Source organism: Austrofundulus limnaeus, unplaced genomic scaffold (assembly GCF_001266775.1).
Source record: "Austrofundulus limnaeus strain Quisiro unplaced genomic scaffold, Austrofundulus_limnaeus-1.0 Scaffold278, whole genome shotgun sequence".
Taxonomy (NCBI): domain Eukaryota; kingdom Metazoa; phylum Chordata; class Actinopteri; order Cyprinodontiformes; family Rivulidae; genus Austrofundulus; species Austrofundulus limnaeus.
In genome coordinates this window covers 487,963-513,340 of record NW_013952680.1, presented here as the reverse complement: position 1 = coordinate 513,340, position 25,378 = coordinate 487,963, and the positions used below count along the sequence as shown (strand labels likewise).

The window sequence follows — 25,378 nt, the reverse complement described above, 5'->3', positions numbered from 1 at the left end:
ACATGGCAAACTAAACATCACAGGGACACAGAGGCCTGAGACACAATACACAATTGAAAAATCTTTATGACAGTTACACAGTTTGCACAACAGTTTGGCACAGTGTATATGTACAAGTTAGTGCTACTGAGTGAAGTCGTGACGTGCTGATTGAGTGCGTAAATTGGTTTAAAGAAAGAAAGCAATGTGTTAAAGTCACATGTCTCCCTGCAGGGACTGTAACCCCTTTTCATCTTCTACCCCCAGCTACAAGAGTGACAGCGGACACGATTGAAACGCTGTTTTAGGAGACAGATCTGCGGCCAGACTCGCAACGGAAAACTTCAATCAAGTGAAACTCACAAAGATTCACCCACTTTAGAGACTTTGATTGCAGATGTCCGAGAGTTGGGTTTCTTCTAAAGCCTTAGCCTGTAATGGCCTTCCTATATTTATGCAAAAAAAGTGTCCCTCCCACTTTCCTACGAAAGCTTTACTCTGGAGTATTTTTGTTATAAAGTATCCTTTATTTCCTTTAAAGTTCCTCTCAGGGTAAAGAGGTTGGATGAACGTTTATTTTGGGTGGCGTGTGATCGCCACTCAGAGGTTGGTTTAAGTAGTGCTACCTTCAACCATTCAAGCATTTTATGGAGAGAGGATTACTTTAACACCTCTGGTGTTATAGAATATTCTCACGAGGGTTGCAGGTGCTGCTGTAAGGACCAATAACAGCATCCATCACAATATATCACCAGAAATTTGTGAGATTTATTTAGCTTTCATCCTGCTTTTCACTGTGTGTAAAAGTGTTTGAGCAAAAGGGACGTTACATTCATATAAGATGTTTTGTCAATTAGGACAAAGAGATTTTTGGAAAGCTTTTAATTAGAGCATCTGCTAAAATGTCCGATGAATATTTGCTCTGCTTTGGATGCTGGGAAGCAGAAATATACAAAAAGCTCAACTTTGACCCATGAATCCTATTTATTTATGAGATTGTTTAGTAGCACTGACAGTCACCTTTTTCGATCAAATATTCAATATTTAAGACTCTGTTTCAAATAAAAGCATCTTTAGAGCGAAGAATGTGGCGACTGGCCCTGAGTGATGGTTACACTGGAGCTGGCTTGATTAAATATTCTGTCTCTAAAAGCTGAGTTTTCACAGCAGAGCTAATCACAACTTGCACAAAACCCTTTCCCCCACTGAGTGGAATCAAACTCTACAGATTCTGTAAAAGATTTTTTTAAATCTATGTTTTGGTGATTATAAAGAACTATGTACAGTTAATACTTCTATAAATAAATTCTTATAATCAAACTGTTCTTGTATTAATGATTTAATAAATATGACATGGTGCTTTTTCTTGTTCATGTGGAGAAACCCATTTCATGTGTGTGTACATAAACACACACACACACACACACATAGACACAGAATACAGCTGAACAAAATTGTTGGTGCCCCTCGTTTAACGAGAGGAAACCCCACAATAATCAGAAATAACTTGAATCTGACAAAAGTAATAATAAATAAAATTTTAGCAAAATGAACAAGTGAAAATCAAAGGTTGTGCAATAAAATATTAATTTACCATCATGTCTGTCCAGGCCTGTTGTATGAGTTTATTTTTATTTTTTCAATTCTCCTGATGCATGGTTGAAAAGCTTTGTCTGATTTTCATTTGTTCATTTTGAGAGAATTCTTTTTTACCATTGTAATGGTTCTAATACTTTTATGTTTAAGCCAGTTATTCATGACATCCTTTAATGACTTAGGTTTTTATGACATTCTGTTCATCTGCAGATAGAATGTTTAAAGTCAGAACAAGATCTGCTAACAATAATCATTCTTAGATATCACTTGTGTTTAKCTTTGTGTTTTCCATTGACCTTGTATCAAATCTTGCTAAGACAGAATGTTTGTTAATATATATATATATATATATATATATATATATGAGCGAGGCACAGTGAGTAGTGTGGAGAGACAGTGACAGAGAAGCAGAGGCACAGAGACAGGCCAGGTTGTTCTCTGTGTTTCCTGTTGTTGCAATAAAACTCAGCTGATCATCTCACAGATTACCTTCATTCTTGGACCACGTATTTCTGTCTTTCCATCCATCCATCCATTTTCTTCCGCCTATCCGGGGTCGGGTCGCGGGGGCAGCAGCTTCAGAAGGGAGGCCCAGACCTCCCTCTCCCCAGCCACTTCTTCCAGCTCCTCTGGGGGAACTCCAAGGCGTTCCCAGGCCAGCCGAGAAACATAGTCCCTCCAGCGTGTCCTGGGTCTTCCTCGGGGCCTCCTCCCGGTGGGACGTGCCCGGAATACCTCACCAGGGAGGCGTCCAGGAGGCATCCTTACCAGATGCCCGAGCCACCTCAACTGGCTCCTCTCGACGTGGAGGAGCAGCGGCTCTACTCTGAGTCCCTCCCGGATGACCGAGCTTCTCACCCTATCTCTAAGGGAGAGTCCAGCCACCCTGCGGAGGAAACCCATTTCGGYCGCTTGTATCCGGGACCTCGTTCTTTCGGTCATGACCCAAAGCTCATGACCATAGATGAGGGTAGGAACGTAGATCGACCGGTAAATCGAGAGCTTCGCTTTCTGACTCAGCTCTCTTCACCACGACGGACCGGTGCAGCGCCCGCTTTACAGCAGACGCTGCGCCTCTGTTTCCTGTTGTTGCAATAAAACTCAGCTGATTATCTCACAGAKTACCTTCATTCTTGGACCACGTATTTCTGTCTTGGTTAAGTAAATATTGTCATAACAACCATCATTACTTTTGTCAGATTCAAGTCATTTCGGTGACCATTGTGGGTTTTTTCTTTCCTTAAATGAGGGGTACTAACAATTTTATCTGTGTAAACACACACACACACACACACACATACATATATATACACATACATGTGTGTGAGTTTGTACACACATTACTGTATTAGTTTCTTAATGATACTTGGAAAAGTGTTTCTTCCACTAGAATTTGTTTACTTGTAATTATGTTATTTATTCATATTCTTTTAATCTTTAAAAACACCTAAATTTGCACATCGTTTTTTTGTCAGGCTGATGACATTTTAAAATATTAAATCAGATATTATGATCAGTTAGTAGCCTTTACAGAAAACTTGAATTTTACTTGAGTAATTTTTGGACAGCTCATTTTTACTCAAGTTAAACTAATTCAGTTCAGTAACTTTATTGTATGTGGAAGCAGTGCTACTCCAGCTTTTGGATACTCTACCCACCTCTGTGTTTCTGCATGCTCCTCCCAGTCAGGTCGAGTGGTTTGGATTATTACTAAACTCTTTATCAGATTTTTTGATCCTTTCCACATTGAGCAGCTAGGAGAAAGTGTCTCAACTCCAGTTGTTTTATACAGATGTTCAAACAGATGATTTGATCAGCAGCACCTGGTTTGTCTTGATACATAAAACCCTTGAACTAAGAGGATTAACTTTCTCTTATTTCATTGCAGAAAAGAATTAAGCCCACACATTTTTTTATATTACGGATGATGTATTATTTATTTCAGGACAATCTGAAAATATGGATATCTGAGCATCACCCTAAATATAACCATCTTATCTCAAGGTAGCTAATGTCCATGACCTTTAAAAGCATTCTTCATGAACAGAACTGCCATGCAGTTTTGACATTAAATATGATTGTAAACATTAACAATATAATGTTAAGCCCCTTTTCAGAAACCTGATATTCTTCACACCGTACTTTAAAAGATCCTTCTTATCTGTAATTTGACAAATATTTGTGTACATTTAAATTCATGTTATTTGTTATTGTTGTGACTGACTCAGTTAGGAGTTGCACACTACTTAGCAAAGAAAGAATTGTTCTGTTTTGGCGTCAGGTTTCCCATCATGTCGTTAAGAAGCATCCAGATGAAGTTTGATTTTGTTGGCATGGTGGTTTGGTGATGACCGGTGGACAGGAGCAGCTTCAGTGATCTGTGTGGATTTAACTGATGTTGCCTCCTTTTAGCGTCTTACATGTGATCTGTCCCAGTTTGGTCATCAGATGTCGGTCTTTCCACTGAGCCACACACTCTTCTGAGACCTTCAGGTCCACCTGTTATCAAACATTAAACTTATTTATTATAAAGAAATTCAACTTTCAGAGAAGAAAAAGTAAAACTGGGACTTACCTGCAGTTTCTCCCACACCTTCTTCTTCGGGTTCAGTCTATCATCTGGTTTGCCTGACTCGTAGCCCTCCACAAAGACCCGATCCCCTGGTGACGAACCCTCTGGTGGGTCAAGTGGCTCCACCCTTCTGGGCTCCCCTTCTCTGGAAAACAAGTGGGCGACATTAAAGGTGGTCCTAAAAACAACTGTCTGCACATGAACATTAAAAAACTCTAGATGCCCCTCACATTGAGGCACACAGCAGCATGGCCTGAGACTCGATCCCTCGCATCTTCTGTGGTTTAAGGTTGCAGAGCAGCAGCACTGCTCTGTCCTGCAGCTCCTCCTGGGAAACGTAGGCCACCAGCCCACTGACAACCGTCCTGGGCTCAGGCTCGCCCACGTCGATCCTCTCCAGGTACAAAGAATCAGCATCCGGGTGCTGCAGATTCAGGTTGGGTGGTAATGGGAAGAAATATCACAATTAATTGTGTCATTTAGCTGATAAAAATTAATAGAGAACTGCGTGTTTTTGACTAAATAGTCACTCTGTATCTAGAATTATTAAATTTTTAGTCTTCATTTTAAGCCACGCCCCACATTCTCCTTTCATGTTGTTTCGCCGCTCATAAGAGACAGAGGTGAATACATTTGTTTCCATCATTTGTTAGAGCAGTGGTTCCGTTTTCAGCTTTTGACCCTCAAAATACCAGCAGTAGAGATCTGAGCCCCCAACTGTTGTTGGATGATAAACACTGTTTTCACGTCAAAAAAAATAAGAGCATAGTAGCAAAACTCATCTGTTTAAACAGGCATTTGAGTCTGAAGAGCAGGATCATTAGGCCAGCCTTTGCTGTTTTATTTGATTTTATTGTTCATTTTATTACTGTACTTTGTTCATTGTTTTTATTTTATGCTCCTGTACAGCACTTTGGTTTTTATTGTGCTTTATAAATAAACGATGATGATGATGATGAAAATTCAATATGCTGCTTTTGTCCATTTTAAATACTCTTTTTAAATGACAAAAGCAAAAAAATAAATAAATAAAAAAATGTTATATAATTATTTCAGAAATTCTTTTCAGGACCCCACCTTGATGTTTTGGGACCTCATTGTGGGTCCCGACCCCAACTTTGGGAAACACTGCGCTAGAGGAGAGTTTGTTGCAGCCAACGTTGTGGACTTGGTCCACATCATCTGGCTTTCCTTGTACTCCAGTTTATGTTGGTATTTCAGGTGTTTAAACAAGTTCATAGTGTTAAAATATGTACAAGTCTTAAACACTAAGTTGAAACAGAAATTATATGTTTATTCAAAAATTAGATCCAATCTGACATCTTCTGTTTCAAATATCTATCTTCATGCCATTATACTCTCAACCATGTCGTACTGTTTACCTGTTTGGTCTCTTACAACAAATGAAATCTTAGAACCCATAGTTAGGCTCTACAACAGGGCCTACAAAATTCATAAAAATTTTCCTGGTTGGACTCATCACTGTACAGTTCTTTCATTGTCTGATGCCTTGACTTTTCTGAATTATGTTTTGTATAGTGGTATTAATTTATATTTTCAGATCTTCCAAGGTGCCAGTTATGGAACTCTTTGTGCATTGCTGCCCAAATCAAATTCTGGAAGTGGTCATTCAACTAGATCTGTTACAAAAGGACAACTGATATTACCAACTTTTAATAACTGTTACGGCCAGAGGTCTTTTTTCTGTTTATACTAAAGCATGGAATGACATTCCTCAAAACATAAAGTCCATTTCAAAACTACAGCCCTTTAAGAAGAATCTTGTCTGCCATCTGCTGGACACTTTTGTTGTGCTCATATTTAGACATCCTATTTTGCAAATGCTGCCTTTTTGAAATTTGGTATGCTTGTTTATCTTTGTGTCTATGGTGTAATAATAATGATGTGATTGTGATACTGTATTTCTGAGTGTTTTATGTGCTGCAGAACAGGAACCTGCTGTAAAACAGCAATTATGCTGAGTCAGGCTTGATTTTTAGTGACCTTTTCCTGTTAAATCAATAAATCAAATCAAATCAAAATTATCTCTGCCTTAATGTTAGCTCTAGGTCTGGGTTAGCTCCACTTTTGAGTTAGAGTTAGCCTTAACTCTACATTTGCATTAACCCTGTGTTAGTGTTAGCTCCATGTTAGTGTTAGCATTAGTTCTTCATTAGCTTTAGCCCCGTGTTAGTGTTAGGTCCACATTAGTGTTAGCATCAGTACTGTGTTTGTGTTAACTTCATGCTAGCATTCGTATTAGCTCTGCGTTAGTCTTAGCTACACATTAGAGTTAGCTCTTGTTAGCGTCACATTAGCATTAGCTCAGCACAATACATTATACAAGTCACTAATTGCATTAATTAAAGTACCAAATAATAATTGGTGGCAGCGTTTCTGATTAACTGCAAGATATGATTTTGCCCAAACTTTACTGCAGCGTCCACAAATGTCAACAAAAACATTAAAGCTGCATTTCTACATTAAACAACAAAATGATGTTACAATTTTATATAATTGGCATCAAGTCACTTACTTTCTCCACGCTGATGACCTTGCCCACCCTGATGTCCAGTCTGGAGGGCACTAGCTCGTCCTCCTCTCCTCCTGCTTTAGCACCCTTTCCTCCTGTTTCTGATAAAACATGAAAATGAGCCGAAGCAGGAAGCCAGCTGCAGCTTTGTGTCAACGTGTGTAGTTCAACAGACTTGTCTTCGAGGGATCAGGATAGGCCGAGTTGGTAAGTTTCCGGAGCTCGGGAGACTGAAACTTCTTCCTGATGGGCTCCAGCAGCTCGTTCAGAGCTGCCTCCACTGAGGCCTTCAGGTCTCCAGGATGGATCAGCTGGAAGAAAAGCAGAAAAATCATCTCTTTTTAGTCCCGTTTGTCTTCATCTGATAAACATCAAAGACTAAAGCTCACCTCCTCAGAGAAGTCCTTTTCCACTTCTTCAAACACAGAATAAATTTTGTCTCCACCCCATTTGGGATCTCTTTTGATGCAGAAACCTGAAACACAAAGATCTCAATAATCAAAGTGCTTTTTTTTAAATGTGGAGAACAAATAAGACAAACAAAAACAAAAGAGTTCTACCTCCTCGCAGTGGGAAGAGGACGTGTTTGACAAAAGAAAGCACTCCGTTGTTCTGGATGTTGCCCGGCTCACAGAAAGCCTTCTTCAGCTTCTTCTTCACGTCCTCTTTAGAGTCCAGCAGATCGATCTTTGACTCCTAAACTCACAGATGTTTAACAACTTTAATCTACCTGGAAATCTACAGAAAAAGTGTCAATGTTTAGTTTCCTTTGAAAACATTTCTGCAGCCTTACTTCCTCCGAGGAGCTCATTTTGGCCCCTGTTAATCCTGGGACCATCGGGTTCATTAGATGAGCTCGCTTTGCATAACCAAGAGAAGGCAGGTACTGCAGGAGACATGAGCAAAGCTGCAGTTACAAATCGTACGACACACGTTTCAAATCAAGCTAAAGAAGCCTGAATGTTAAACATTTAGTCTTTAAGACAAAACAAACCCTTTCATCATTCTGTTTTTTTCTTCTCCGACTGTCTTTTTCTCTCCAGAGCAGACCTCCACCTCTTTCTCTCACCAAACATTAAAATATTGTCTATAGACATCAAAGTCTTCTGGGAGCTGAGCTCATCTGTCAACTTGTTCATCAGCACTGAAAACAAGAGGCTCGGTGCTGACCCCTGAGTAGGTAGTCCCACCCACGCCTGTCACTCCTAACACACGTCCCACATGTCTCACATATAACTGAGCTTTGGTGCTGTCACACTGGTGTGTTTTCATCAAAGCATATCACAGATATCGGGAAAATAAAACATCTAAAAAAGCAAATATTGTATAAGCTTTAAGGGTGGCAGACGATAGATCCAAAGGCTAGATACCGCATAGCGGTAACATAATGGGGTCTTTCGTAAAACCGTTGGCTGGCGCAGTGTAGGTCAGACTTATCTACAGTCCTGCCAAATTTCATGTTGATTGGTGCAGTCGTTTTTGTGCTACAGTTGACCAAAAATCACTGAAAAAACAAAACAAAACAAAAACAAAACAAAAAAAACACAATACCGCATAGCGGAAACATAATGACCCCCGCACGCACAAATGCACCAGAACTCAGAAGTCTTTATTCCTAATAAATGTCATGCTACCAGGTGCATGCCATAATTGTAGTGGTTTGGGTGGGGTCTTTTACCCTTTTTTTGGGGGGGGGGAATTGGTTGACCTGATGAATAGACCCTCATCAGAGCTAAACAACCAAAGAAAATCTGAAGCTCCTATGTTTAATAGTTTCTGTGCAATGACCATTTTTGTATGTCCAGATACCCCCTTTTCAGATAAATTGGGGGTCCGGGGGGTGGGGGCACTGATTGGTGGGCCTGATGGATAGAGCTTCATCAGAGCTAAACAACAAAAGAAATCTGAAGCTTCTATGTTGAACAGTTTGAGTTATAAGCATTTTTACATGTCCAGACACCCCCTCTTTGAAAGAAGCCCCCTCCTCAAATATGGGGTCTATCATAAAACCGTTGGCTGGTGCAGTGTAGGTCAGACTCATCTACAATCCTGCCAAATTTCATGTTGATTGGTGCAGCCGTTTTTGTGCTACAGTTGACCAAAAATCACTAGAAAAAAATAAAAACAAAAACAAAAAAACAGTACGAAAACAATATGACTCCTGCTGGCGCTTCGTGTGCGGGGGCCATAATAAAAGGTTTAAGTCAACGGAGTGGACTGGTGCTGAGTTTGCCTCGTAAAACCAGTTTTTAATCAAAAATAAACCATGTTTTAACCACAGCAGATTCTCCTCGTGTCCGTTTGGTTCAGTTGAAGTGTAAAAGTGAAAAACTGGATCTACCTTCTCTGCCAAAGTGAAGATCTTCCTCTGGTCAACTCCTCCAAACTGGGCGTCCACCTTCAGGTACTCCTCATCCAAAGCCTACACAGCAAAAACAGGAGTGTTAAAATGTCATTGTTAAAACTCCTCAGAGTCAATTTAACTCCCTCTAGTGTTATTTTTACACTTTGAGTAAGCTCACACCCCGTGTTGGAGTTAAGTCACAGTGTTGATTTCCGCAGTGCTGTCTCAACACTGGACAGTGTTACAGAAGTGCCGCCCACTGTTAAGTCTTAAATAACACTTAACAGTGTTGTYATGTAACACCATGCAGTGTTGAAAGAAGTATTCTGAAAAGCCCCGCCCTATTCCACCTCATGTCAGACAGACCAGTATTTTCTCAGCAAGGAATGCTGGGTAATCTTGTAGAAATGATGTGTTTGAATGTTTATGACTATTAAAAGAAGTTCATGAGAGTAAAAATTAGTTGTTCTGGTTGTTTTCTTGTTCAGTTTGATCAAGTTGTTCAAGTTGAAGTTTGTGTTTTTGGCCAAAAATCGACACCATGAGCAGTGGTGGGATGTAACTAAGTACAAGTACTTTCTTGCTGTAATTACGTACATTTTTCATGTATCTGTATTTTACTTAAGTAGATTTCATCATGTGTACTTTTGACTTTTACTTCACTACATTTTACATTAAGTATCTGTACTTTCTACTCCACTACATTTCTGTAATGCGTTGAATTACAAAGTACATTCATGTCACATTGATTTATTATTTTATTTTATTTTAGGTTTATTTGATTTTTTTGTTAGAAAATAATCAGTGGCGAGAGGGGGAATTGCTGTAAACAACAAAGCAGCAAAGTACCATTACACCCTCCTTCATAAAAAAGCAGAGCATCAGCATGCCCACAATGGTTTCCACCACGGAGGAAATGTGCCACTCATGGCCTTATTTAACTGGTTCAAATAAATGACTTGTTGAGATTTGATAGAGGAGGTTGGTGAATTTACATTTTCTGCAGCTGTTGTCACAATATGTGATGATGCACAGAACCACAAGTGTGATCAGTGTCAGAGTGTAAACACAAAACTATGCATTATCTGCAGCTTTGTTCACTAAAATGGCACCATTGATGTATTAAAATATACATCCAGTAGGCACACTTCATGATATTGTAGACCATTAGGGAATACATTAAGCACATTAAGTACTTTTACTTTTAATACTTTAAGTATTTTTAAAAGCAAGTACTTACTTACTTTTACTCAAGTATAATGTTAATGTGGTACTTTTACTTTTACTAGAGTACATTCTTGTCTGCTTATCTGTACTTTTACTTAAGTACAGTGTTTGAGTACTTTCTCCACCACTGACCATGAGTGAGAGGTATGTCCTGGTGTGTGAAGAGTGACTCCATTATAGTTTTCTACTACTGAGCAGAGTTAATGCAACACTACAAAGAGTTTGATTTTAACTCTGAGTGTTAAATTTACCCTCTCAATTTCATGGTGTATTGACACCTTGGCTGTGTCCAAAACGACAGGCCGGGTCCTCCGGAGGACCCAGACTCCCCGGTCGCACCGGGCCGGGTCCTTGGTAGACCGGGAAGACCGGAAAAAAAGAGGCTGTGAATTTGGACGGTCTAGCCTCCCCTCCTTACCCCGGCGTACGTCATGTCACCTAGCAACTGTGATGACGCTAAACAAGCAAACTTAAATCAAAATTAGAATAATATCAATACATTAGCATTATTAATATCACAAATCTATAAAATTAACTTAAAGTTATCATTTGAAGAACTAATTGACCTGCTGTAGGTGCATGTTTATTTCGTGTTTTTATGATAAAAATAATATGTAAAAACATGTCCATACAAATGATAAAAGTATTAGAATTACAACCGCTARTTTTTTTAATTTTTAWATCACCATATTTTTATTTAAAATGTATTCTTTTCTCTCGCTTCGTCYGCCATTACTAGCACAAAAAAATCTCCGGTCAGGCCGCAAATGCATTATGGGATATGCTGGGCCGGGAAGGATCCATCGGACCTGTCCTTCGATTCGGGCCAAAAGGACGTATTTGTCGGCTGCATCGGAGGAGTCTTCGGTTTTGGACGTCCTTCGTCGCGACGCTGTGACGTATGCGGCCGACGAATTCAGCCTTCGGAGGACCCAGCCTGCCGTTTTGGACACAGCCCTTGTGCTGTTTGTTAACCATTTTAACACCATAATTTCCTTTGTTAATAAAAAAAATAATAATAATACACTGGTGTTACTTTAAATACTATATTTTATTACTGTTGAAATGTTAATGTGACACCCAGTACTGTTGAAAATCAAACACTGGTTGGTGTTAATTTAACAAAAACATGTGTGTTAAAATTAGAGATGAGATAAACGGCTCTTTGAAGGGATCCGGATCTTGGGGAGCCGTTTGTTTCATAGAGCCGTTCAAAAGAGCCATTCAGTTTTGAACGTATTACGTCATCACGTAGCCGTACGTAATAACGTAATCCCGTCACGTGGGCGGAACCATGTTGTTTGTTAAGCGGAAATCCCCCTCCCCCTTTTCACCGTGAGCTTCTGTACTCCACAACTCCGCCTGTTTTTCCGTGAAAAAGCAAAGCGGGAGTGATTTAAATATGAGAAAAATAAAGATTATATGAGGAATAAAAGAAATAAAACTACAAATGGCTCGTTACTGCCCGCGATTCGGCTCCTATCATTCGTTGTAAAGAACCGTTCAAAAGACTGGATCGTTCACGAACGTCACATCTCTAGTTAAAATTTAACACATACCAGACACTTTGTTGGTGTTAAAGTAACACTGGTATTTTTGCTGTGTAACCACAAAAACACTTCATATTATTGTGATTAATTCTGAATGAAACATCTCGCCTCCTTTTAGTTACAGTAACTATACATCAATTTATATTTATTAAAGTGGGATTACTTGTAGTCCGGGGTACAGCAGACCACTCAGCAGAGGATGCTCCACCTGCTTGACCACCTCAGCTCCAGCCTTCTTGGCGTCGTGCTCCGTCACCATGGAGGACAGGCGGTACACATCCAGAGTGTACTCGCTGGCGAACAGGAAGGAGCACACGTTTAGACACGCGTCTACAGAACGGCCACGAGGAGGAAGTGTGAGCGCGACTGACCGACTGAGCTGGAAGTCAGTTCCTTTGATGAAGCGGAGCTTCTCCAGAGGCACGCCGATGCTTTCCAGCATGGCCTTGATCACATGTTCGTAATACTTCACCCGCAGCTCCAGCAGTTCCCAGGGAGCCTTCATGTTGTCCAGGTAAGCGTGCAAGTCTGCAAATAAAACTGTCACCTGAGGGCGAAAATTTGGGAAACGTAAACAACGGCAAACGTGTGAATAACAAATTTTAAAAGACATAAAGCTGAACGACGTGCACCCACCTCACAGCCAGCTCTGAGGAAATCTGCTATCTTGGACATGGGGACAAAATAAGCTACGTGGGGTTTCCCGGTGGTCGCCGTCCCCCAGTAAACCTTCAGCTCTCTCTCCTGAAGAACCTGCTTCACCTTCTCCTCCCCGAGAACCTCCTGCAGACCACACAGCCTGTCAGAGTGATCGCTGTAGTGGATGTGGATCCATGTTAGCCTGTCTCACCTGGAGGTTCCTGCTGATGAGGTTGTACTTCTCCTCTGGACTGAGCTGCTCTCCCATGATGACCCGGGGTCCTGTGGCAACAAAACAACGCGTAGGTTTGTATTTATATCACTTTTTACCAGTTTCAGCCTGACAGGAGAAGAAAACTTGACTCTCTGTATTCTTTTACTATTATAGAACCAGATCTTAAAGGTGTAATTATTGTTTAATATAGCAGATTTTCTCTGTGATGCGTTCAAATTGAGTTATTCATGACAAAGACAGTCATTTAATTAAAAATGTATCTTTATTTGTATGGTTATAAATATTTTAGACGACTTTATCAGGATGCTACAAGCGACATAATGGATCAGTACCGATGAATGGACTGAAAGCCAGTAAGCTAGCAATGAACCATGTGCAGCTAACAACGAGATACGGAGCTAAAAACGGTGTTTATTTTAAGTAAATTACTTATTTATTATTTTGTATCTAATTCGCAGTGACCCTCTACCTTAAAGAGATATTTCAAAGTATGTGACCGACCTCAGAAAGTGCCTATAATGAGACGTGGAGCAGTGAGAACAGCGGAGCTGTCAGAAGGTTGCGTCAGCGTCAGCTCTGCTATCGATTCACTTCCGCCTGCAGACTGAAGCAATCGAGCGCAGATCTCAGAGCTGAACATAGAGTAAATCTCATTTTCAACGTATAAGCCATACCTTTGTTTATTTATTGTCTGATTATATCAGTGTTTTATCAAATTAATAGCCTTTCTCTCAAACCTTTAACTTAGTTTTAAAATATTACCTAATATGAATTAATACACAACCTCTAAATGTGTATACTTTAATGATTCGTCGTAAGTTTGAGCTATCAAAAAGAAAAATAAGTAGGTCCTCTGGATGAGTTCTTCTTTAGTGAAACATTTCGTCTCTCCTCCAAGAGACTTCTTCAGTCTGATGAGTTTCAGGTGAACTCAGCCTTATAAGCACTGCCTCCTCGTGGACAAACAGGTTAGTCACATGGAAAAGAGGACCATCGCCTAACAATAGGCTTGATTAGCTCTGTTGTTTATAGAGGGTCATGTGTCCCATCACCTGACTTATTGGTTTGGATGCTTCGGCTGTGGTTCTTATGTGTAGTGTTTTGTGTATGTAGTGAGTGCAAGCGGGGCTCAATGTCCCCTTGTTTTTGTTTTTTCCCTCTTTGTGTTGGTTATCGTTGGGGCCCTGATTCACACTTTTTGCTCACAGGGGACTGAGTCAAACTTACAATAACAGCATTGTAGGAGGAAAACATCTGGACTGGACTAATCAAGCCTATTGTTAGGCGATGGTCCTCTTTTGCATATGACTAACCTGTTTGTCCAACATGTGGAGGCAGTGCTTATAAGGCTGAGTTCACCTGAAACTCATCAGACTGAAGAAGTCTCACTAAAGAAGAACCCATCCAGAGGATATGCTTATTTTTTCTTTTTTCTACCTGGATTATTGAGATGCATCAGGACATAAGTTTGAACTAGTCTCTCTTATAATATATATTAACATTTGCTTAGAAATCAAAATAGTAATAGTATTAAAGCAGAGTAGTAGTAAGTATTAAAATAGTGTGGAAGCATGGCTTTGCTGTTTTCTTTTTCTCATACATCTGTTACAATCTGAATATGTTCACTTTTAGACAATAATTTATCAAAACATTCAGCTCATTTAGATTGGTTATGTTTATGTAACTTTTATAATAATGTAAAAAAATTGACTTAATAGTCAATTGTTTTCTCCATAGATATATTTTAAAAGCATTTTTTTTTTCAAAATCTGCTTTTGTTTTTTATTCATGGACTTCTTTTAGCTTTTATTATTTATTTTCTTACGGGTAATCTCACTGAGACAGGTAGTTACTTTGAGCTTTTAGCTACCATATTAGATTAGACCTTTATTGTTATTGTACAGAGCACAATGAAATTAAAATTATAATTCCAATTATAAATTAATTATTACTTTTAAATAGCCTTTGCTACTTTTAACTTTTTTTCTATTAGCAAATCAGTTTCAGCATATTCACAGAAAATTATATTTTCTGTTTTACTCTCACATTTAATATAAATTACAAGTTATTGGTAAAAAGTGCCTATAACTCTATCATGCATTATTCGTCCTAGTTGACCTGTGGGACCAGTATCAGGTTGGTGGAGCTGCTCTCATTAGGTTTAGTCATCAACAGTTTATAAGAAGTAAAAACGAAACAAGAATAAATTCAGTTTTGTGAGTTCGGTTCAAAGCATGAGACCCGCTCAGACAGTCAGCAGCCAGGGTCAGTGTTTGAGACAGGACTGGGTCAAAGGTCCGGCTCCAGCCGGGGCAGCACCGGGAGGATGAGGTTCCCAAACGAGGAGTCCTGGGTGATGAAGAAGCCGGACGAGTGGACGTGCGCGTGCTGCAGGGCGGCCTTCTGCTGGGCGGCGATGTGCTGCTGCTCCGCGCTGTCCCGCACTTCCTTCAGGCTGCCTCTGGATGACAGCGGGATGTTGGCTCCGGGGCTGTTCATGGACTGGCTCTGCAGCAGCCGCCTCTTCTCCTTGTCCAGCTCCGCCAGGATGGCCACCCTGCCCTGAAAGCCTTGCCCGGGTGGGTTAGCAGCCATCTCGGCTGAACGGACAGCAAATGTTGCTCTCACAAGTCCGTAAACAAACAGTTTGTCCGTAAGGATATATATTTTTTTATTATTGCGGTAAGAGTTTCGTTGGTTTGTAAACAAAACTGAACCAATCTACTTGTGAGAAAATATGAAGAAATCGTACCGCTTTTTTGCTTTTGTTATTGCTTAGTGGCAAACCGGAAACACTTCCGGTTTTGGTTCTGCTTTTCAAAATAAAACAGTCAGTGTTAAATTAATTGTCAAACATACAATTTCAAACGTTAGTTTTTTAAAATGTGCACGTATTTGCATATCCCATCTCGTCAAGTAATACAGTTAAGTTAATAATCTTTAAATTAATATTTTATTTATTTCACCACTAGGTGGCAGTATGTGTTAAACTTTAATTTTCTTATCTTATTCAGTGCTGCAAATGTTAAGATTGGCCTTCAATATGTAGCAAATTTTTAATGTACTGTTAGATATGTCTTGTTTTAATTATTTCATTAATTATATCATAAAAATGTGCAATCTACTTGTTGGGAATTCTGTTTGATGTTTAAAAGATGGGTTGACTTTTTGCACATTTCATCAGTGTCACAAGCACGCATAGAAATGTATTTTAATTTCAAATAATGGATGGCAGCTGGATCACAGAACACCTAATTAGATTTTATTAACACATCTTCCATCGCAGTATTTTTTCCTTAAATAACTACAGTACAGTGTACACAAGGGTCATTCACCTGCAGCCACAAATATCAAAGATATTTACAAGTTTACATACAGTATTTACATATGCACCGCAGGCATGTACACAAGGCTTTTCTGTGTGCCCATGGTATTTAAAGCTCACACATTTGGCCACAGCCTTTGCGTCACGAGGAAATGCAACGACAATCCATAAAACACGACGACAAAATAACAGAGGTCACATTTACAGGATGTACAATAATTACAAGGTTAGTAAGAGAAACCAGCACCATGTTGGAACGTACAGTATCCTCTAAAAAGGGATACAGGGTAGGAAAAAGGGAGAAAGTGACTGCAATAAACTATTTCACATTGGCAACTCAGTTGTCATGTCAAAGATGTAACCGTATGTATAACATATGACACTGCATGGACACTTCCATATCAACAGATATGAAAGATGCCTCATCCTCTTTGTTTCTGGACAAGGACAGAGGTGATTAGAGTGTCCTCATGATTTCTTTTTAAAACAGTCAAAAAGAAAAGGAAGTTCATTGCACAGTTCTCCCATTCACTTTTCCAACCATGAACACATGCTTCCCTTTAACAAAAAATGCAGACAGAGCTAGGATTGTAGTGATGGCTCCAAGCCATAAAAGACAAACGAGGCGTTTTAAAACTTCCACCTTTTCTTCCTCATTTTGAAAAGAGCTCAACCGCCTAAATAGGTTTAAATACTGCGACGACGACCACGTCAGCCAACATGAATTTGTACAAATTAAATATTTAAATATTGCGCCCGCCCCGGTCACCGTTTCTGCTCAAAACGAAAGAAATTAAAGCAACAGCGGGTAATGCTGTCTTCAGTAGCTCTTGCATAAATAAAACATTTTCAATTACACAATGGTTTAATAAACTTGCGTGCAAACAAACTGCAATCCAAGTTAAAATAAAACCAGGAGCTGGTGAGGTGGGGATGAGAGAAACGAACTGGCCGACTTGTTTTTGTAAACGGATGAGAAATTGTACGACGTTAAAACCTGTTCAGAATACACACACACTTTGTCCAGTTTAAACATTTTAAACACCGAAAAACAAAACAGGACAGAAATTAAGGCGGTGTTGCCGTTTCTCACGATATTAACAAATCAGAAGTAATTTCCCCGCTGCTGCAGGATGCTAATGGTCAGTGTGGTATGTATGAAGGTGGAGCCTGTAAAAACTCCAACAAGAAGCACCAATAATGCTGTCAGTTTTGTGCAATTTCAGCTGAGCCCAACCTTTCAAAGCAAACACTTCTTTTTTTGCAGTACTAAACAGTAGTGTGTTATACAAAAAAGTAAGGCTCGGCGAGGTGTCAGGTGGGTTTCATGCCACTGAAAACATCACAAACAAAGAGGTGGGACGTCTTCAGGAAGGCCTCAGCGTGGCTCACAGTCTGAATTGATCAAGTCTCGAACAGCAGCAGCGTCTGTACGGTCCGACGGGCACCGGGTCCTTTGGTCCCGCCTAGTGCAAAGTGCCAGTTGATCAACCCATTGGTCTACAATGTGCTAGATCACGTTGGAGATTTCCGTCGTCTCCGACTCGGAGTCAGCCTCGCTTTCCCTGAAACAAGAAGTGGAGGGGTCAGGTCTGGTGCGCGGCTGTGTGGATGTCAACGCGGCGCAGGGTGTGGGTTCGCGGGCCTTTACCTCATTTCTTGTAACATTTTGTGGTTGTATTGCCGCCTCTCTTCATCGATGGGATAGGAGTACAGGATACACAGGCCAAAGATGATGAAGGCGACGGGCGCAGCTGAGACCAGCAACTTCAAGGTTAGGTCCACTTCTTTAGGCTGGGTGCAACCTCTGCTGATGTATCCTGCAAAACTGCAGAGAAACAAACTTTTAGACTGAGTAACTGTATTTATTAGAGGAGGACATTATGGACTCTAGGGCTGGGCCAGGAAACATATCAATATATAAATCATGATGAATGTGATCACTATCAAGAAAACATTTGTCCAATAGAATGTTGATCGTTTCACTGAACTCAGATCCAGAACTGCACAGTGTGGGCTTTAGCCACTCAACCTCTCAGCTAAGCAAGCATTCAGATATCTCCCTATCCCTTTGTGCATTGTGGGCCGACTACATGATTTGTTTTGCTTGTAATGGCAGATGAAGGGAGAGACGGAATGAGTCGGTATCTGTCGGTATAAAAAGTTTAGGATAAAGCGGTTGTGTTGTTAGGCTTTTGTCGTTTGCATCGACGTGTTTTTTATTATTCTTGTCAGAAATCACTGTAAACAAGCTCGTACGGTGGATCCCTTAGTTCTTCACGTATTGCCTCTAAGATAATAATACAAAATATTAATATTTTGCTCATTTCGATACATTTTTCGATCTTCATTGCTTCTGTTCAGTGCCGTCACATTTGTTGCGCGACAGGAAATAAACTGAGATAAGGGCAGGAATAAAACTACAGGCTAGTTCAAATTTACAGCCATGTTCCTTATTTTAAACAGGTAAAACAAAAAAAAAAACAATCAAAAAAGAAGAATCAATTATTGATATGGACTGATTTGAACCATTTATATCAGGATCAATCTTCAGCCCTCATTCTATGCATGCACACGCTGCTCTACTGTAACTGAGGGAAAGAATTTGTGCTTTGATGTGGGGTTTGGGTCCTGCATTTAGACTTTTTAATGGCGTGATCTTGGGCGGTGGATAAAAAGCTGCACCGAGGAGCCACAAATCTGCTCCGAATCATTCACAGTAACGTGTCGCTTTGTGTGAGCTCTTACTCTAAACTCAGAGTGGAGACGCCCAGAGAGACTCCAGAAGCAAACTTGGTGAAGAAAACGTAGAAGGAGTAGAAGAGGGCTTCGTGGCCGGTGGATTCGGGGTTTTGCACTTTGAAATCGTCCAGAACGTCAGGCAGCATGGACCTAAAAAACAAAACGACAAATATGCTCTAAAACTTTGTGCTAACAGTTAAACTCCAGTCTAATAAAGACTGATGGACGTACCAGGGCAGCAGGAAAGCTGAAGCCACTCCAACCCCAGCGATGAACGAGACGATGTAGGTGACGTACAGGTTACTCTTTATACACACCACCAGGATCAGGAAAGGAATAACAGACTGGAGGCAGAAACAAAGTGAAAAGGTTCACATCTGGGAACAAGTCAATCAACACTGCCTTAAGTTTCTAAAACTCCCAAAAACTTCTCATTTCCATTCAGCTTTTTGTGCTTTAGAGAGGATTCTTGGCCTTACCACGGAGCCAACGAAAACAGACATCTTCTTCCCGAAGCGGGTCAAGAACCACTGCCAGAAGGGGACGGCTATTGTAGCCGAGAGCTGGAAACAAAAAGAAATGTTTGGTTGAACAAGATGTTTTTACAAAGATAAGATTTTAAAGTCACAGCAGAGCATGAAAGGACATTTTTCAAAATGTGTCAAGGACTCTGATACTTTATTTCTGATGCTTTCGCTAAATGTAACAAAAACGGTGCGATGATGAAGCTGTTCCAAAACAGCATGACTGTGATGCTCTGCAGGTGTCGGAGCTCCGCCCCCTTCATGTTCAACTCAGCGGGCAAAAATAAATAAATAAAATAACCGTGGAAGTTTATTGTGCAGCTGTAATTTTCCATCTCTTCCTGTGGATGTGAGTCATCTGCAGATTAAAAAGATAAATCTTTCTTTGGAAAGTTTGAGAAACCTTCCTGCAAGAAATCAACTTTTTGACTCCTGATTTCGCGTCTTCACGTGCTGCAGCAGCTACGTGTGTGTCTACGTGCACACAGCCTTCCACCTTCAGCCTTATCAGCCTACTGTTCAAACGTTAAACATTATGAGATCATGCAAACACACTTTATAGGACAATAAAAAGGAGCTCAGGAGATTCCAGGTAAAAGAAATCTGCACAGGGTTTGACCCCACACCACATTTTGTTACATTCAGCCTTTCTGAACCTGGTTAGAGATGCAGCTTTTCACTTCTTTGCCCTAATGTGAACCTTTCAGCTCAGTCAGGCATTTTATCTAATGTCAGAAAAAGAGGATTAAGATTCTCAGATTATCCTGACTGACTGAATATAATGTAGTTACAGTAAGGTGCCCATGTTGGCTCCATAATCCTACCCATAAAGTAAAGGCTCAGCGAGTGTAATCTGTCGCCCCCTCTAACCTGGACTTTCTAACTCAGTGGGGTTTTACAGCTTGTGAACTTGGCACATATCTGGATTAATTGGCTTGAATTCCTATCAGGATCTGCTGAGTGAGTTTATATCAAAAGGAAGGCTCGGAACAAGAGGAGTGAAAAGTGTCTCCGGCAGCGTCTGTGGGAATGGTGTGGCATTCAGGCCCAACAAGAAGCCGTGTTTTATAACCACGTACAGGCCAGCCCTTGTGTTCAGCACAATTTATGCGTTCGCCTTGGGAGGGGAACGCTTTTGTCTGAGCTTCCATCTAATGCAGCCCGGGGTCTCGTCTGCCCGGAGAAATGCTGCATAAGCGGCGCCTCCCGGTTGTGTGAAAGTGCCACCTTTTGAGCGAGTGCGTGCTCACCATGATGACCAGCAGAATATTCTGGAAGTCCTTTCTGAAACCCAGCGTGGAGCTGCAGAACAGAGCGAAGTTTCCCTCCAGGAGCTGCAGGTACAAAACAGACACTCCCGTAATTAAACATCAAAAAGAACAGGCTGAACTGGGTTATATTACAAAACGAATCATAACTTTAAGCTCATTTGACGGTATCTACACCCACCATAAAACCCAGTGAGGTAAAGAGGAAGACCATGACCAGCTTGGCATAGGGTCCGTGCCCCATCACCAGCTTAATCCCCTGAAAGAAGGGCATGGGCTCCGTCCTGATCTGAGACGACTCTGGAAACAGAAGACAGAAAAATGAGCCAATTAATTCCACTTGAAGGATAATTACACCCCTCTAAACCTCATCTCTTTGATTTCTTAGAACATCTTAGAATCAGCTGCCTGTCAGGCTTGTTCTCAAAACATTAAACGTAACAAAGTTGGTGCTCTCCCCCATCCGCCCACAATCATACCATATAGTTCAGCTACAACTGGGTCTTCTTATTGGCCAATAACAAATGTCACAGCAGCCCAGTCACCTGACAGACACGGGTTTACCCGCAGTCAAACCAGGAGCCACCCTTGACTAACACGGTTATGGGTCTGAGTCAGGTTTTTGTTGCTTATTTTGAGCGAACAGAGCTACAAGAATGAAAACAGATTCGGATCAGCTGAGGGACGGGATCTCACCCTTTTGTTCTCTCACTCCAAAAAACAGGACGGCGGCACAGAGCACGTAGATCAAGCAGATGACACCAGAGGCGATCATGTAGGCGTTTTTCTGTGGGGAAGCAACAGAAACAGGAAACTGTTTAAGTCGCAGTTTTTACAGTTTTAAAAAGTTCAGTAAATTTCAGAAACACGACACAAATAAAAGAGTGAGGCCAGTTTACCGTGTGCTGCAGGGAAAAGGCGTGATCCGACACGTTGTGTTCGGCGAACGAGCCGTTGCTCAGGTCTGCCAGGATCTCACCGGGTCCGGGGAGGCAGGGAGCGTTGGCCGAGCCCACGATCTGTCCCTGGATGGCGGTGCCGAGCACGGTGCCCAAAACCTCCACCGTCATCCCTGACGAGAGAGGACAACGCAGGCGCTTAGAGAAAAGGGCGACTAACCCGTCCTCAGCTCCGTCAGGTTCGATACTCACTGTAGGCCGTGGCAGAGTCCCGCTCTTTCTGCTCCGAGCTGATGAACATGGTGAGGGCAGAGTACGGCACGTGGAAACACTGATTAGAAAAAAAATTAAGAAATGGTGAGATTCATGTTTTGTGCAAACAAGTTTGGATTAATTAAAGCGGTCAACATTTTAAGGAAATTTGTTCACACTTTAAGGAGAGTTAGAGGAGAAAACACTGAGGCTAATGTTAGCAGCTGGTTAGCACAAGACGAGCTTTCTTCAGAAGTTATACTTGTTTTATATGCTAAAAGTAATTAACAGAAAACCTGCAGAGATTTGTTCTATGGAACACCAAAGTGTTCATAATGAAATAAATAAGTATTTATGTGAATGCATACATAATAGACAAATATATAATATGAAAAAACTGAACGCATATTAAATTCTAAACTCATTATTATAAAAAAATCATCCTTCTTCTTATTTTTGAAGCCTTTTTATTTAATTCTAGCTATTTTTATTCCAAATCCTTCATAATGGTGTTCCCATTGGCTTATTCATAATGACACTTTTCAGCAGAATGACTTTAACTGTCAATCATCAGTGGGTTGGGCCTGCACACCTATTGGCTGATCCTTCAATTAGTTTTCCTGAATCCCTGCTCACTGCAGCTTTAGTTTCAGCTCCACAGCACAGCCTTATGCATTAAAGGTGTATGCAGTGGACATTTAGGCATGATTTGATATCGGTATGCGATTACTTTTGTTTGGGTAAAGGAGCCAAACAAACAACTGGCTCCGCCCTGTTTCTTTTGATTGACAGTTAACGTTATTTTGCTGAAAAGTATCTTTAGGAAAAAAAAGATGACATTGTGAAAAACACATTTTGGAATAAAAACTGCAAGAATTAAATAAAAAATTATCAAAAATAATCTCTAATGAAGAAAAAATTCATGTTAAAATATGGTTAATAATAGAAAACATCATTTCAAAGGAAAATGAATATCCATCCATCCATCCATTTTCTGTACACGCTTCTTCCTTTTTTCAGAGTCGCGTGGGTCACTGGTGCCCATTTCCAGCAGTCACAGTGCGAGGGGCAGGGTACACCCTGGACAGGTCGCAAGTCCATCACAGGGCCACACATAGAGACAAACGAGACAAAAACAACCATTCACTCTCTCACTCACACCTAGGGACAATTTAGAGTTATCAATTAACCTAATGGTGCGTTCACACCGAACGCGATTTCAGCTTCAAAATCGCAGCCAACGCTGAAGTCTGAAGCTTGTGCACTTTGAGGTCAGACGCAGGACAGTTGTTGAAGCGCCGCACGGCGACAGCCTCCCCGCCCCTCCCTCCTCTGTCGGGCTCCGTTTAATGTCGGACGAGGAAGTGGCTTTGCTTTATTTACAGACAGCCAGAACGTGTCACGTTCATCAGATAATTAATTCATAATTAATTCACCAGATAATTCAGAGAAGAGGCTCACAGCTGTTTTCAGGACTATTTTTTTCAGTCTGATGAGTCGCTGCCACGCATTGCTGCGGATCAGGACACGACTGCAGCACTCATTTTAGCTAAAGAGCTCCGCTCCGTCTGTTTCAGGTTAGTGGACATCATTCATTAAACTGTCCCATCGGGAAATATGTCGCTACGTCACACAGTGGAGTCTCTCTGATTGGTTGACGCTGCGCGTCGAGCTGCAAAAGTTCAGATTTCCCAACTTCAGCGATTTGGACGATTTGGAAGATCTGAGCGTTCGACGCTCAGATCGTCCAAATCGTTCAAATCGCGCTGCTCTAATCGCGCTTGAGGCGCCGCAGAACTTCCCGACGTTGCTTGAAGCGCCTCCACCATAGACTTTGCATGTAAACCTGCTGCTCCTGACGCTGAAATCGCGTTTGGTGTGAACGCACCATAACAGTCATGTTTTTGGTCTGTGGGAGGAAGCCGGAGTACCCGGAGAGAACCCACGCATGCACGGAGAGAACATGCAAACTCTACCCAGAAAGGTCCCCGGACCGGGATTTGAACCGGTGACCTTCTTGCTGAGAGGCATCAGCTCTACCAACTGAGCCACCGTGCGTTCCTAATAATGATTCATATGCATTCAGTTCACATTATATACTTATCTATTCTTTACTCAGATACTTAGTTCATAATGTTTTATTTATTTATTTATTTCATTATAAACACTTTGATGATCCACTCCCAGCTAATAAATTATTTGTAAAATGATCTAACATGCTTCACTTTTAGTACCAAGAACACAAAACCTCAGTAAAAAGCTGATAAGTTCTCTGCTGCTTTTAGGCATTAGCTTGACGTTACTCTCTTTTAATGATTTTAATCTCAGCCAGGAAGTGGTTTAACTAATGCTGCTCACAACTTAAGAGCTTCTGACTTTGCTTGAGTGTGTGAAAATGTGCTACTCACAGTTTGGAGAGTCTGGAAGAGGCAGTAGAAGAAGATGTACCAGACGACTTTGCCATTTTCAAAGGGAGGAACGTACCATATGAGGAAATAAGAAAGCACAGCCAGAGGGGTCGAGATTAAGATCCTACAGATGGACAGAGAGAGAAGATAAACAACATCAGTATATGATTTCCCTTTGAGTCATCTAACAACGGTTACCAATAATGGGGACATTATGTTCATTGTGATCCTACCAAGAAACAGGTGGAATTTCTAGTATGGCCTGATCTGACGGTTTCTTAACGTTGCATTAGTAAAGAATGTGGAATATCGTCTTTTTACATCCTACATTTGTACGTCTGCACATTTTCATATTAAGTTTCGGATGTAAAAAAAATAAATAAAGTTTCACATTGAGCAAGACTCATTTGGTTACTCCATTACCCTTACACTTCCTGTTCAGGGAAACACTCCTTGAGAAGAAGCAAACACGTCACCTCTTTACAGGAAAATCAGCAGCTGAATCATACAGGGATGTGACCTCGTGCACGCTTCACAATGCTCACAAGAATGTAGCGACTTTATAAACAGCGACAAACGTTTTGTCTTATGAGGCGGCTGGAAGCCAACCAACGCCCCCTCCCTTCAGACACGCTGCTACATCGGCATCAGGTCGGGTCTGATCCGACGCTCAGCGGGCGTGACATCATCAACTCTACACTTATCAGCAGCTGCAGTGGGAGTGGAGGGCAAGCTGCAGCAGGTGTTTAGTCAAAAGATTGACTGTATGGAATGTAAATATTTTGAGTGTGACGTGAACAGAACACAACACTGACAAAATGTAGGGCACAACTTAGCTTCCAGAAAAGGTTCGTTACTCATCTTTTTGTTCTTTTGCCAGACAGATATAAGAAGTATTATTCCACATGTTTGGTGCTTGCAAAGCCATTCCTGACAGTGTAACTTTTATCTGCACTAACAAGGAGCACATACCTTCACTTCAGAAAGGTAACTGAGTCACAGTTATCTTAACCCGGTATCTACAAACTATCACGTTTTATTTCTTTTGAACAAGAACAATGTAGGAAGGTGGGATTCTTGTTATTTTTCTTTTCCCAGTTTAAGCAAACATAACTGGGCTGGGTGTGTTAGCACTGATTTTAAAAATTGAAAGAATTGGCAATTAGCTAAATGAGATGTATAGATCAGATCATACATTTCTTTCAAATAATCCTAATTACGGTAGGTTATGCTGAAAACACACTTAATTCAATTCATATTAGTAAATAAAAGTATTGTTATATAT

General features: G+C 40.8%; 4 protein-coding genes across 8 annotated transcripts in view; 1 reads left to right on the top strand and 3 right to left on the bottom strand.

The window, feature by feature from the left end:
* The window catches only part of nhsl3 (NHS like 3), a 60,443-nt gene extending 59,105 nt beyond the window's left edge, over window positions 1–1,338 (top strand). For all 5 annotated transcript variants that reach the window (XM_014021117.1, XM_014021116.1, XM_014021118.1 and 2 more), the window contains one exon: window positions 247–1,338. In XM_014021117.1, the coding sequence (XP_013876571.1) occupies window positions 247–287 (41 nt within the window). In that variant the 3' untranslated portion in view covers window positions 288–1,338. The remainder of the gene's footprint in view (window positions 1–246) is intronic.
* A 2,145-nt stretch (window positions 1,339–3,483) lies between these two features.
* yars1 (tyrosyl-tRNA synthetase 1) lies at window positions 3,484–13,341 on the bottom strand. Its single transcript, XM_014021114.1, has 14 exons — window positions 13,177–13,341; window positions 12,652–12,722; window positions 12,438–12,584; window positions 12,173–12,348; window positions 11,965–12,094; window positions 9,022–9,102; window positions 7,474–7,566; window positions 7,241–7,376; window positions 7,070–7,155; window positions 6,856–6,991; window positions 6,684–6,781; window positions 4,378–4,571; window positions 4,151–4,292; window positions 3,484–4,074 (listed from the first exon to the last, which is right to left on the bottom strand). Exons 2-14 carry the CDS (start codon window positions 12,706–12,708, stop codon window positions 3,964–3,966), a joined length of 1,587 nt encoding a protein of 528 aa, XP_013876568.1. The 5' UTR covers window positions 12,709–12,722; window positions 13,177–13,341; the 3' UTR covers window positions 3,484–3,963.
* Window positions 13,342–14,702: 1,361 nt separating this feature from the next.
* On the bottom strand, window positions 14,703–15,807 carry inip (ints3 and nabp interacting protein). Its single transcript, XM_014021113.1, has one exon. The coding sequence runs from the start codon at window positions 15,268–15,270 to the stop codon at window positions 14,965–14,967; it is 306 nt and encodes a 101-aa protein (XP_013876567.1). The 5' UTR covers window positions 15,271–15,807; the 3' UTR covers window positions 14,703–14,964.
* Window positions 15,808–15,915: 108 nt separating this feature from the next.
* Window positions 15,916–25,378, bottom strand: part of mfsd2ab (MFSD2 lysolipid transporter A, lysophospholipid b) — a 15,512-nt gene continuing 6,049 nt past the window's right edge. The window contains exons 4-14 of the mRNA XM_014021111.1: window positions 24,094–24,217; window positions 21,686–21,764; window positions 21,434–21,606; window positions 21,231–21,321; window positions 20,716–20,834; window positions 20,517–20,600; window positions 19,222–19,305; window positions 18,974–19,086; window positions 18,749–18,892; window positions 17,652–17,828; window positions 15,916–17,565 (exon numbers count right to left, since the gene is read on the bottom strand). Coding sequence (XP_013876565.1) covers window positions 17,511–17,565; window positions 17,652–17,828; window positions 18,749–18,892; window positions 18,974–19,086; window positions 19,222–19,305; window positions 20,517–20,600; window positions 20,716–20,834; window positions 21,231–21,321; window positions 21,434–21,606; window positions 21,686–21,764; window positions 24,094–24,217 — 1,243 coding nt within the window. The 3' untranslated portion in view covers window positions 15,916–17,510. The remainder of the gene's footprint in view (window positions 17,566–17,651; window positions 17,829–18,748; window positions 18,893–18,973; window positions 19,087–19,221; window positions 19,306–20,516; window positions 20,601–20,715; window positions 20,835–21,230; window positions 21,322–21,433; window positions 21,607–21,685; window positions 21,765–24,093; window positions 24,218–25,378) is intronic.

What these genes read in the sequence shown, in the direction of transcription:
- yars1 (XM_014021114.1), bottom strand. Translation starts at nt 12,708, where the DNA reads ATGGGAGAGCAGCTCAGTCCAGAGGAGAAGTACAACCTCATCAGCAGG. An exon ending in ACTGACTTCCAGCTCAGTCG is followed by an intron (nt 12,095 to 12,172) that starts GTCAGTCGCGCT and finishes CCTGTTCGCCAG; the next exon opens with CGAGTACACTCTGGATGTGT. An exon ending in CCTCTTCCCACTGCGAGGAG is followed by an intron (nt 7,156 to 7,240) that starts GTAGAACTCTTT and finishes TTTGTGTTTCAG; the next exon opens with GTTTCTGCATCAAAAGAGAT.
- inip (XM_014021113.1), bottom strand. Translation starts at nt 15,270, where the DNA reads ATGGCTGCTAACCCACCCGGGCAAGGCTTTCAGGGCAGGGTGGCCATC.